The 14,405-nt window shown below is 33.3% G+C and overlaps 1 protein-coding gene across 2 annotated transcripts in view; it reads right to left on the bottom strand.

The window, feature by feature from the left end:
- Positions 1-301: 301 nt before the first annotated feature.
- Positions 302-14,405, bottom strand: part of LOC145694863 (P2X purinoceptor 4-like) — a 71,999-nt gene continuing 57,895 nt past the window's right edge. Inside the window, exons 8-9 of one of the 2 annotated variants that reach the window (XM_081771565.1) lie at positions 8,621-8,689; positions 302-3,431 (exon numbers count right to left, since the gene is read on the bottom strand). In XM_081771565.1, coding sequence (XP_081627691.1) covers positions 8,657-8,689 — 33 coding nt within the window. In that variant the 3' untranslated portion in view covers positions 302-3,431; positions 8,621-8,656. The remainder of the gene's footprint in view (positions 3,432-8,620; positions 8,690-14,405) is intronic. The other variant, XM_081771564.1, reaches the window with a different exon arrangement.

Raw genomic sequence — 14,405 nt, 5'->3', positions numbered from 1 at the left:
GAGAGTGTACGCGAAATTTGTACCGAAGCTGCTAACAATGGAGCCAATTTGATTCAGGCTTTTATCGCCAAATACAACATTCCTGTGTGTTGTTAGGCTCCCTACTTACTCGACATGGATCCGTGTGACTTTTGGTTATTTCCCAAGCTGAGAGTGCCATTAAAAGGGATCCGATTTGAGTCAAGAGAAGACATCATGCAGAATGCAATGACCGTTGCTCACCATTCCAAAAATTGCGTTCCAGAAGTGTTTTTAACAATGGCGGGAGCACTGGGACAAGTGTGTGCATTACCAAGGAGATTACTTTGAAGGGGGATTATTGTTTCGAATTTCCAAATCAATAAATGTGTTTTTGCCAACCAAAAGTTCGATAATTTTTGAACACACCTCGTAACTGTACGCTAATGTCTTTCTATGACATGGAGTGAGTCACTGACTCAAGGATATAATTAATGCTACTTTCTAATGTTATAAAAAATATATTGCAAAATTAACAAGGACATCAACATTATATACTGTCTATTTGACTCATCACAGTATAATTTTCAATCATAAATTCCTGCAACAATATAATTTTTAATCAAAATAGATAAGATCATTCAAGTGATGTATAAAAACATGATTTGTAAGCACAAAACACAGTTACTCTAGGACTACATACACATACATATATTGCACGGATTCCAATGACTTATTAATGAATAGAATACATATTCTCTGTACGTAACATATATGAAGAAAGCTTGAAACAATCTTTATAATAGCAACAAACAAATTTGTATACAATAGATCGTCGTCCTGTTTTATTTTTATATTATACCGTATATATAAAAGAAAGAAAGAACTTAGTATACAAAAATCAAACTCAACTATATTGAATATTTTTCACTGAACATACGAAACCAGCATTTTATGATTCATAAAATTGAACAAACTACTTTTATTTCCTAATTTAACATTGTATTAATTTGCGTCATATACTGTGTTCAAAACAAGATAATACTAATGTTTATTGATCTCGTGAGAGAAAAAAAATGAAGATTTAATACATATTTGTGTGTCTGTTCAGAATATCATGAAATTTCCGATAATAATAAATAAATGATGTCTTTGAAAATCACTATTATTTTCTGATGACTATTGTGAATATAACAACATTGTTTCTACGCTCGTATACCGTAGCTGAGGAATAAAAAGATAAATCAATCCAACTTACGATGAATCTACGCACTCAGATAGTTGATTTACTTTGTCCTCAAATTTACTAAAAGCCAAATTAACCGACGTAAGGTTTATATTACACCTAACGTTTCAGCCATACAATAAAAATATAACAATAACCTTATCCATCTAAACAATTGAAACAACATTATCACGCCTGCACTACTTGACATAAATTCAATTCAATCCAAATACGTGAAACTGGAACAAGCTTTTGTATTTGCAAAGTTTCGAGATTTTTTTCTAAAATTCAGTAAAACCGAAGTTGGGAGCAAATATTATTTTTTAAAGTCCATATTTGATATTACAATTATAAAATTACGAATATAACTACAAATGTTTTTGTTTTCCCAGTGTAAAGTGTACAGTATAATGATCCAGTATTCTCAAAAAAGACCATGTAATCTTCTTGGTCCAGTCATTTATTATCTTTGACCTCTGAGCTAGTCACCTTGACAAAATTTGAAGGATCAGAAGAAAGTCAAATCAATGTAATAATTTTTCAAGTAAATAAATTCATTATATGAAGTCTTTCTAATTTTTATCTTCTATTCTTGTGTATCTTTCTAATTTTTATCTTCTATTCTTATGTATCTGACAAAGGGCGAGCTTAGTATAAATCAACGATTTTACTTAGTATATAGAAAAGAGACTAGAACGTATTAAAGCTTTAAAAGACAAATTTATCTTTACAAAATAACTCTTAACTATAAACGAAAGAGATCAGTGCTTACAGAGAGATCTTCATGTAAGTTTAATTTATTTGGAATTTTACCCTTTATTTACTGTCATTATATTATAATTTAGCATGTCAATTTACCAGTAAAAGAGAAGGTATTTCCATCTATTTCTTTCATCAATAATTTTAGAACAAAAACGACACTTTAATGCAGTCGTCAATAAATTATTATAGATGGTTACGTCATTTCCATTTCGAGTAAAAACTATACACAAATTGTCACTATAAGCTTCAAGAAGCTGTCTTATAAATATAACTAGAAATATGCCAACCTTCCTCTTCTCTATCCTGTTAGCGATTCATTGAAAAAATCATTAATTGTCGAATTGTCGCTAACTATGCTGTTAACATTATCAAGATATAAGTGGAACAAGTTCCATGAACCGAACTTAAAAGCTTCCGACGTGCAAAACTATGGAATACAATCTCTCCTGTCGAGCAACTTGCCCGCCAAATTTTATTCAGATTCAGCCAATAGTTACCAAGAAATAAAGTACCACATACAGAAATAAAGTACCACATACATAAGCTCCCGTATGTTTACGCCGGGAGTTAAAAGGACGATACGATGAAGTGGCAATAGGATGAATAGAAATTTATCACACAGGTATTAACTATGTATACTATCAATTCACTACGTGTAAAACACAAACATATTGTGGCCGCAAGTACAGGTTTACCCCAAATGAATCATTCCATAATAACCTGTAGAATGAATCTGTACCAGGATAAAGAAAATGAAAGGAAAACACCTCTTGGGTTTATACTTCAATTGATCTATTTGTTCCGAGTAGTGAGTAAAGCAATACGTAAAGGTTGGAATGTGGTTTTCTTGATGACTGTACAAAATCCTATCATTACAACTTTCCACTAATTCTCAAATTAATTAAATTTTCGGAGAAAAGAGTTGATATGTTTAGTTATTTACAAATCACGCATAATCACACACATACATGAAATACTATTATTGCACATATCAATTATCAATATGAATGACACCTCTAGGCACTTATAATCACATATTCATTACTATTATAACCGTGTCAAAATTTATATATACCGCTTGAATGCCAAGTGTAACTCCTAAATTAAAACTTTCCAGGAGAGAACTTTGGACTACAACATCTCATTTAAATTGCATCAAGAGAATGTTATTCACTATCAGCATTAGAAATAAACTTTATATTTACGTTTTTGGTTTCAAACATAAAAGAGATACGAATTTTTCATGGGTTATTGAACAAAGTTCTCTCCTGAAAACTAGTTCTCTCCTGAAAACTTTCCAACTTGGAGTTACAACATTTAGTTAGTATCCAAGCGATCCATATAATGTTAACATATTCAACCTCAGTTTATTCTTTTCTAAATGAAATATAAATATACCGAATTCATACTTTTCGCCATCTTATTCTAGTAAAGCACTGTCTTCTAATGCACTGACATCGTCGAGAGGAGTACAGCACCTATATGTCTGAAATGGAAAGCAAAAAATTACTTTAGCTTTTTTAGTTTCAAGTGACTAATTACCGATACATGCATGTATGGACTTACTAATTACTATAAAAAGCAGGGTGGAAAAAAATCATGATTTTTTTAATAAAAATCATTTTTGTTGATTTTTTTGATTTAAATCGATTTTTTTGATTTAAATCAAATCTTTCTCCTCGTATAATACAAGTCGCGAACTGGAGAAAAAACATTAGGAATTAATATTAAATGACAATTATGCCATTTAAGTGAAAGTATTTTGGTTTAATTTCGAATTAATCCTCAATCGTTAACCTATTTCAATCCGAAACAATATTTCTTAAGCATTAAGGAAAAAACGTACAGCAACGTTTATCAACATGACACTTTTTTTTTTCACGAAAGTTCCTGATATTTGGCAGGAGTATATTTTTTAAAACATCGAAACTACCCAGCGGCACGAAATACATGTAAAGTACATAAATTTCGCCCAAAATTAACTGTTTAACTCTATGGCCTATGGAACCCGGAGGTTTAATGCCGCGTTCACGGAAGCTCTCCACTGACTTCTATCCTCAGCCAACTGGATCCAGTTTCTATTTTGTATTCCTATTTCTGCTAGATTCATCTTAATATTGTCATCCCATCTGCGCCTAGATCTTACTAATGGTCGTTTTCCGATTGGTCTTCCAGTTAAGAATTTGAAAGTGTTCCTATTTTCTTCCATCCTGGCTACATGACCTGCCCACCTGAGTCTCCTAGACTTGATGACCCTAGCAATGTTTGGTAAACCGTAAAAATTAAGTAGTTCCTCGTTATGAAGTTTCCCCCATTCCCGCTTCTTTTGGGTCTGAATATTCGTCTCAGGATCTTGTTCTCAAATACTTTCAGTCTACGTTCTTCCCTCATAGTAAGCGACCATTTTTCGCAACCATACAGAAGCAGGGTGTCTACCAGTCAGGGAATTTGCAGGGTCAGGGAAAATGTCAGGGAATTTCATTGTGTATCAGGGAAAAATCTTTCCCAGGCTGTGAGGGGTGAAGAAATGCCACTAAAATAGTCATAAATTACAGGTAAATGAATTGGTTCGTTTGTACGTCTGTAGAATATTGTATAAGCATATAAACAATGGTGAAAACTTACAGTTCACTTTACAGTAAATATAAGGTGGGGGCGCGGTGGCTCACTGGTAGAGCGTTCACCTCTGGTGCTTGGGTTCCCTGGTTCGATCCCAGCTTGCACCGTGTGAACTTTGTGGTGGACAAACACCGTGGTCATGGGTTTTCTCGGGGTTCTCTCGTTTCCTCCCGCTTTCTTCATTTCATTCATTACTCATCATTACCGTCTCCTTTAGCCTAACCGGCATAATCGTAGGACGTAAAACTGAAAGATTTCATTTTCATGATTTAAATATAACTTACTTTTCATGAGTTACTAAGAAAAAAAGAATGACGGAGTCACGGAAAATTATAATTTTGTCAGGAAAAGTCAGGGAATTTGATTATGCTTGCTTGCTAGACACCCTGAGAACAACAAGCATATATATTTTAATCTTCAAATTCCTGGACAGAATTCGTAACGACAAGAGATTTTGAACTGAATAATAACACGAATTCTCTGCTTTTAGTCGACATTTAATTTCTTCGTAGACATCGTTTTCGTCTGTTTCAAATATTGATCCTAGATATTTGAAAGAATCCACTTTATCAAAAGTATTATTCGATATTTTAACGCATCCAAAATTTGCCGTATTACGATCCCGAGGAACTTCGTTCTATGTATTTAGTACATAAATTTTGCCTAAAGTTTTATTTATTTATTTATTGTTTCGGAAAGGGGATCGGGCCCCTCTAAATACGCCCCTATTATCTGGAAACAAACAAATAGACGTGGACATAAAAGAATTTTTGTCTTAAATGTCGATGGTGATTTCTCCGTTGAAATAGTTAACGATTTAAAAACCCTATGTTACGAAGAGAAGAAAGCAGGATTCTCCCGTTACCCGTTCAAAACGGGATTTTCCCTAATCATCCTCTGCATGATACTCGTTTTCATACTGTGTTGTACATACATTGGAGTCTCATTGTATTATGATTATTATCTTCCATAATCGAAATAACAGAACAGAAACGAGATTTTACTTATTTTCACTTTAAATTAATTTATTTCGAAATTTGATTTAAATCAACGATTTTTATTAAAAAAATCAAGTGATTTAAATCTTGATTAAAATCGTGATTTAAATCAGACTGATTTAAATCAATCCACCCTGATAAAAAGACAAAAATAGTAGCGGTTTGGAAGGGAAGTCGTCACATCTGTAAAAATATTATAAAGATGTAGCTCTCCTCTCAGGCCGCCACTGGACAAAACGACTCTTAACATTTACGATACAGAAAGTTAACTGATTTGATAATATATTGAAAGCCCATAGATCACTCATACTAGCAGTTTAGGAGCATGTGCTTAGCATTGCAACTACATACTGAACAGAAACACTACGTTTTCTACGTTATGCTGATGACACTAAGTTACGACCAATAAGTTGTAGTGCTGGATTATTTAAAAGCTTTTTTTATCAATAGAAGTTATATTTTTCTTCTTTCCATTTATTTTACACATGCATTTACATGGGTTCTGCCAAGCGACATATGAGCAAACCACTGTTCAAACAGAAAAAACACACACTTTAATTACTGAAACTTTCAATGTATTTTTCAATAATTTGTTATCGTTTCGTCTTATATCGGGAATGATTTTACAAGATATAAATTGTTACTTTTTCTCTGCTAAAATAAGTTAAATTAGCGACACCTTCTGACGAAACTCAAACATTGTAATTAACTATTACCCTTTGTATATTAATCGCACCACGGCTGCAATACCGCCACAACTCAATAAAGTTAGTTTTGTGTAAATCGCATTTGAAGGTGTTGGTAATATATTCACTTTAATGTTATTCACTGGTGAAACTACCGCTTTCACGCAGCTTCTAGTAAAACTAGAGCCATGACTTACATTGCCGGATAGAGGGCAGGCTCACAAATCTGTATATATACATAACATAAAACTGACAATTTTTAAGTTGTGGCGGTGTTGTAGCCGTGGTGCGATTTATTTTAAGGTGATCACCACTCTCTTTTCTTTTTCCTCCTTTCTTTCAATCGTTTTATTTCGGGATGCAATGTGTACCTTATTAAATCAGTGAGTAAGTTTTCTAATTTTAACTTTCTTCGTCAACCTAAAGCTTTCAAGTCTCTTCATGTAAATTAACAACATTAAAATATGCCAATTAACTATCTACTCACAATAATACTTACACAAAATTACTCAATGTATTACACTAATCTCACATAAAAACCACACACACGAACGCACTGACACCCAAACTACCACACTACAAACACTAACAAAGAGCTAAATGTAAGACGAACCATCATCCTTCATACTGAGTTATAACAGAATAGAACAGTTTCAATTAAACCCCTACTCGCAAATCAGCTGCATCACTTTTTTTTTCTAATGGAACACAATCCATGATGATATACGACCAGGAATTTCAGAGGATCATGTGTTATTATTATTGATCATACACGAAAGAACTCGCAATGATTTATATTCTCAAGCTTTCGCCTTACAATATTCGCAAACTTCTTCGGAAATATTGAATAGATCGCTGCTAACAGGACTTGGTTCCAATTCTTATCCTGTTTTCACTTTACTGCATACCTTTATTTATTTATTTTTATTACACCATTCCGAGACCAACTCCAAACGAAAGTTTTCTATATGATTACGGGAACTTTCATATTTAGTACATAACGTTATATTAATGGAAGTTTAACATTTACTTCAAAATTATCCATATATTATGTGCTATCACTGAACAAAGATCGTCCAGTATCATTCCAACCTTCGTAGTGCCCTTGAAGAATTCTTTAATACTCGTACACGCTCCAAAAGTCAAAACCTCAACACACCATTTCCAATTCTACTAGCTCTGTTTCCCTTAACCAACAAGTTTCTGTAGACGACATTTCCATAATATGGACCCACAGTTAGCTACGACTGGAATCAGTGCTTGAAAAATTTCCTTCTGACCTAGTGCCAGTTTTAAAACTAGGCACCATAACAATACTAAGCACCGTAACAATTTGACACAAGGATCTACATATATTGGCCTTAGGTTATTTTTGCGTCAGATTCGTATTTTCAATCGCCATGACGACTTGGAGCCGGAATTTTTCGAGTCCCGATTAGAACTATTTCTACAATTCCTAAACAATAACTAGCTAGTCAAATTTACCTAATCTTTATCCAGTCAAACCATTACCTTCGTTGATGTTGATATCAGACCTGAGAATAGGCATTTTGAGATTGTCATACATGTCAAACCTATCAACAGTATGCAATAGATTCACTTCAAGAGTTCTATCTACCCTTTGCCATAGCCATTAGGGGAACTTGTCCCTATTTCAAAAGGGATCGTTTCTTAACAAGATACTCGTCAAGAACCTCTTGTCGGCATTCCTCAACCGAAGATACTTCTCAATTTTACCAGCAAATAATACTGTCATACAAGATCCCCACCCCACCCCATCTTTCAAAGATAAAAAGCAACTGTATATAAACAATCCTTTAGTTTAAATTTCCATACTTGACAACAACACCGTTTCTATTCCCTACATAAAACTAACGAATCTTATATCACACCATTTAACTTGAAACAGAACTCTCCCAACTAGCATCAAAACTTTATCGCAGACTTCCCAACTTCACACCTCTTTGTTAATTCATTATACTACTTATTAATTAACACTACAGCTAAACATTTGAATTTATCACTCTTTCTAAATTTTTGTTACCTATTGCGATGTTTTCCTGAATACGATCCCAGTTTGACACTATTCCTCATACTACCCTACCTCAAACTTACTTATTTCCTCACTAATTTTCAATTTCTGACTGATTTCTCAAAAGCTGACACAAATATATTTTCATACATCTTTTACAAAGTTCCAACGTGTTAAATAATACATTTTAAAAAATCAGTCAAGCAATAGCTCAAAACAGTATTTGCAACGTCTACTATTTTAATCTAAATAGTCAATAAACAACCAGGCTACGCCGTCTAAGAAGACATTTTATCAAAATTTTGGACACACACAATACATAAATGAAATAAACATTCACCTTGGAATGACAGTACTGTTGAGTACGCACTCACAATTACGGAATTGACTCGTACACTTCAGGCGCTACCTACAAATAAACAATTTTATTACGTTCACAACATAATTCCATACATACACTAAAGCAAAACAAAACATATATATAACATAAATTTTAGTTGTAAACTAATGATTGGAATTTTATTTATAATTCGCAATGAATAAACTTTCTTTTATTCTTTCTAGCGCTCCCTGTTAAACACATTACTTTGTTTCCATAACGTTTGTCAGTACCTTTGATATTATAACGAAGGAAATTAAGTATTATTCTATAATACGACTAGCCTTTGGCTAGCTGGAAGCTCCGCCCCAGTCCCCGGTATTTGCTCGGCCTACGGCCTCGCATCTCTTATGTATCAACCTTTGCATCAACTTCGTGCATTTGCTTTTAATATTTCCTGAATTTGGCCAGTTGGGGCCTTTGCCCTCCTGACCTTTTCCCCCCTCCGCGTTTGCTCAACCTACGGCTTCGCACCTCTTGAACCCACAATTCTACCGAATTTCAAGTTTCTTTTCCTATTTCAACTACCTAAAAGGTGAGATTTTATAACCCAAGAAAAAGCCTATTTAAATAACATGGAAATTTCTTCATCCCCACTTTATAGCTTATCCAGACTTAAGAGTGGACTATTGGTCTTACGGGAACAGCGATGCCAAGTTGAGCATTAAAAACAAATGCAGAACAGATCGCGCTTCTATTATACTGCCGACTGATGTTGCCAACTCACGTAGTAAAAAACGAAATCCACACCACAACGATTAATAAATAATAATAATAATAATAATAATAATAATAATAATAATAATAATAATAATAATAATAATAATAAACAATTTACCACATTGAATCAATTGCACTCCAAAGAATCAATTCCTTCCATATCATCATCATCATCATCTCAACCCAACCCAACTTATACTTTTACCCGGGTTTTTCTGCTTTAAACAATTTAACACATTCATAACAATAGCCCTTTCTTTGCTCTTCAACACTTGACCACTCTTACGATTAAAAGAGGTGTTGACTGTAATTTCTTCCATTTTGATAACACGCACCTATGCACACACAGACCGCGCGATTTTGTTCCCAGAACCAGTGATGAAAATTTTCCGATTCATAAAAACATACTCCACTTATTCCTACATCGTTGTACACCCGGGATGTCAGGTGGAAAATTTTCTTCTATATTTTCCGGAAAAATTTCCGTTATTAACAAATATGTGATCAAGTAACAAGTACTCAATATTCATAAATTGATTAAATTCGTGTATAGAAATGTTAAAAATTGAAAGATTGTTTAAAGAATCTGAAAATTTTCATGGCTCAGACAATTTTCAGTACTATGTAGGAACAAGTGAAACAATTTTTCATGAATCGAAGAATTGTCTGTCCTGTACAGTGATGATTTTCCGGAAAATTTTGAAACGGAAAATTTTCCGATTCATAAAAACATACTCCATGTATTCCTACATCGTTGTTTAGCCGTGATGTGAGGTGGAAAATTTTCTTCTATATTTTTCCGGAAAATTTTCCGTTCTTAACAAATATCAGTGATCAAGTAACAATTCCTCAGTATTCATAAAATTGATAGAATTTATGTATAGAAACGTTAAAAATTGAAAGATCGGTTAAAGAATCTGAAAAGTTTCATGGCTCAGACAATTTTCAGTACTATGTAGGAACAAGTGAAACATGAATCGAAGAATTTTCTGTCCTGCATAGCGATGAAAATTTTCCGAAAAATTTTGAAACGGAAAATTTTCCGATTCATAAAAACATACTCCACGTATTTCTATATCGTTGTTTAGCCGTGATGTGAGATGGAAAATTTTCTTCTATATTTTTCCGGAAAATTTTCCGTTCTTAACAAATATCAGTGATCAAGTAACAGTTCCTCAGTATTCATAAAATTGATTGAAATCACGTATAAAAATGTAAAAAAGTGAAAGATCTTTTAAAGAATCTGAAAATTTTCATGGCTCACACAATTTTCAGTACTATGTAGGAACAAGTGAAACAATGTTTCATAAATCGAAATATTTTGTGTCTTGTGTGGAAAAATTGAAGAACTTTTTATGAGTCGGAAAATTTTCATCATTTTGAAGCAAAAAGTAAAACAACTTTTTGTGAATCGGAAAGTTTTATTGCTCTGTAGAAACAAATGTAAGGAATTTTCATGAATCGGAAAATTTTCATCACGATGTAGAAACAAGTGAAAACGCTTTTCATAATCCGGACAGTTTTGGATATTATGTATAGTGATGTTAGGTGGAAAATTTTCCACTATATTTAACTGCACATTAAGATATACAATTCCTATAGAGGAAAATTAGACAGTAACAAATTATAATTTTCCAATTAGATTTCGGGAACCAGAAAATTTTCTAATATTTCAAGTTGGAAAGTAAAAATTTACATAGTGTTTTTTTTTCTCTCTCTCTCTATTATATCTACTTATTTATAAATGTTGCAGAATGTAAATCTATAAAAGTAGTAAAGCTATGAGAAAACCGTCTTAATGCGTATTAAACTGACGAAATCTAGTATTGTAAGACCAAAGGTGGATTCTGAGGGAAGAACGCATTGAAGTTTTTGAAACATTCTTGAAATGAAGAATTGTTAGATTTTCACTTCATGAAAATTTTTAAGATAATATTTATTACCAATAAATTTTACGGCTAAACAACGATGTAGGAATAAGTGGAGTACGTTTTTATGAATCGGAAAACATTCATGATTTTTAATAAATTGAAATTTTAAATAATAGAGTGGGATATTTGTACTCTACGAACTCATGTTCTCTGAACTTTGCATACACACACACAGAGAGAAAGAGAGAGAGAGAGAGAAAGAGAGAAAGAGAGAGAGAGAGGAGTTGAACTGAGTTGATTTTGAGTTTAACGTCCCTTTCAGCAGCGAGACTATATAAGACGGGACCAACTGATTAACGTGAAATCCGAACTACATGAGCTCCCGCTGGGAATCGAAGCCAGGTCTTCCATGTCAAAGGCGCGTATGCTAACTGCTCAGCAACGAAGGAGCTCGCAGATGAAGAGAGAGTGAGAGAAACGCTGTGTAAAATTTACTTCCCAACTTGAAATATTAGAAAATTTTCCGGTTCCCGAAAGCTAATTGGAAAATTCTAATTTGTTGGTGACTAACTTACCTCTACAGAAATTCAATTTTGTAGCTGAATGTGCAGTTAAATATAGTGGAAAATTTTCCACCTAACATCACTATACATAATATCCAAAATTTTCCGGCTTATGAAAAGTTTTTTCCACTTGTTTCTACATCGTGATGAAAATTTTTCGATTCATGAAAATTCCTTTCATTTGTTTCTACAGAGCAATAAAACTTTCCGATGCACAAAAGGTTGCTTTACTTTTTGCTTCAAAATGATGAAAATTTTCCGACTCATAAAAAGTTCTTCAATTTTTCCATATAAGACAGAAAATATTTCGATTCATGAAAAATGGTTTAACTTGTTCCTACATAGTACTGAAAACTGTGTGAGCCATGAAAAATTTTCAGATTCTTTAAACGATCTTTCACATTTTTACATTTCTGTACACGAATTCAACCAATTTTATGGTTGCTGAGGAACTGTTACTTGATTACTGTTTTTTTTTCAGAACGGAAAATTTTCCGGAAAAATATAGCGGAAAATTTTCCACCTCACACCACTACCCAGAACAGTATAGTAAATAAATGAACACAATCAAGAAAATGCCGAATGTTCAGAGATCACACTCCGCCACACACTGCACAATAGCAAAGACACAACAGAGAAGAATTTCGTCTGGAATCTGACATAAGTCTTCTAGCGCGACAATAGACGATACAGTAGGTAAGTTATTGGCCCCACCCACCGCACCAAACTGTCTCCCTATTTCCTAGTGTAGTTTCTGAAACCAATGCTATTATGAAACCCAAGAGAAATCACAGTCAGTTATGAACTCCCAAAGAAATTTCAATGCACGAAAGATAAAAGAAATATGAAATGCGTCCTGCAGCAATTCTTGCTGAAATTTTCTTCCCGACGAGAAATACATAGACCTATATATAATTAATAATCGAACTCAGATGTTCCGAGGAAAACTTCATGAATCAGTGTTTGGCCTAAGAAGTTTTACATTTAGCGTTTATATTTAATACAAATAAGTTAATAGTTTTGGAAAGATGGATTATGGCTGTAGCTTGATTAAATAATAATAATAATAATAATAATAGACCTAATAAAACTGAAGTACTTGAAAAAACATCCCGCAGACCATCCCCTGAAATTATTACTGCCTTTTTATTCAGAGTGCCCCCGTGCATGAGTGGTTACGCTCGCCGCTTTGTAATCAAAGGGTCCTGGGTTCGATTCCCGGTGGGGACACAAGTTGTTCGAATCTCGCGTTAAGCTGCAACATTTCCGCTCCCTTTCCTGTTTTGATTAAAATATTTTCTTTGGTTGAGATAGAAAAAAAAAAAAAAGAAAGAAAAGGCGATGGAAGTAAAATTTTACTTTTTCTTCAAATCAGAAAGATTTCATTCAATTCTTTCTGGCCGTACTTTATATTCCTTTTTAGCTACCATTTTTCTTACTTGAAATTAGTGGAAGTGACAATACTAATGAACGCAAGAATGTAGGTTGACACTATGGTGAAATTTCTCGTCAGTTGGCAACAGTATCTTTGAGCAGACAGTTTTAGTCACGTGAAAATGCACCGGCAACGTTTTAGCAGCCGTTACGCTTATCGTGTCTTCCTCCTAGTTTAAAAAACAAAAACTAGCCATTAAAAGCTAATTAAATACTTTATAAGGAAAAGAGAAGTTACGAAAATTATTTTCGTATCGTCGGCAAATATCATCGGTAAAAAATAAACCTCTAAAAATTAAAAATATTCACTTTTGGCAATTTTCCTGTGGGTTAGTCTCGTAAAGCTACAATCATGCCACATTTAATTATTGTAACCCTACAGGAAGTGCCCAATAATTTTAGGGTGTAGAGGATGTCCCATATAAATAGCAGGAAATATTTTTCAGTTTCTCATAAAACCACTCTAAAGTTTTTTTTTTTTTTTTTTTTCGAATTGCTTTGGTAGCGCTAACAAAAACGTAGAAGCATACCGAATTCTAAGTTTTTATTCCAATTCCAAGCACCTAAAATATGATCTTATAGGTCAAAAATGAGTCTCATTTAAATAACATGGGGAATTTCTTCATCCTCCTAAAAAATTAAAAATATTTGCTTTTGGCTATTTTCTTGTGGGTTAGTCCCGAAAAGTTACAATCATGCCAAATTTCAACTTTCCACGTCAACCGGAAGTACCCGTTATTTTCTGTCAGTGAGTCAGTCCATGTATTTTCATACATTATTGATTGATTATTTCGGTTATAAACCTACCATATGCGGAAATTAAAAAACAGAAAGTTTTATGTAATTCTTCTTCTATTATTTCTCATACTGCTAAAACAAATAAAGATTGTTTGCAAGTTAATGGATTTTTAACGCTATTTTCGATTTTGGTCTTCCTGTTTTTATGTGCATTCTATTCCAAGCCTAGACTCATTTTTACAATTCTTAATTCTTTCATAGATTTGTATATGTCATTCATAATCTTATTCAATACTCTCACATTTTATTGTGATTCGGCCTCATATGAATAGACAAATTTCGATTGCGGATTACATTGTTTCACATCCCTAAAATAATCCTTCACTGTGGCGTGTATAGAGCGTTTTATTCTTCACTTAT

This window comes from Thermobia domestica, chromosome 9 (genome assembly GCF_964235325.1).
Source record: "Thermobia domestica chromosome 9, izTheDome1.hap1.1, whole genome shotgun sequence".
NCBI lineage: Eukaryota > Metazoa > Arthropoda > Insecta > Zygentoma > Lepismatidae > Thermobia > Thermobia domestica.
This window is presented reverse-complemented; position numbering and strand designations above follow the sequence as displayed.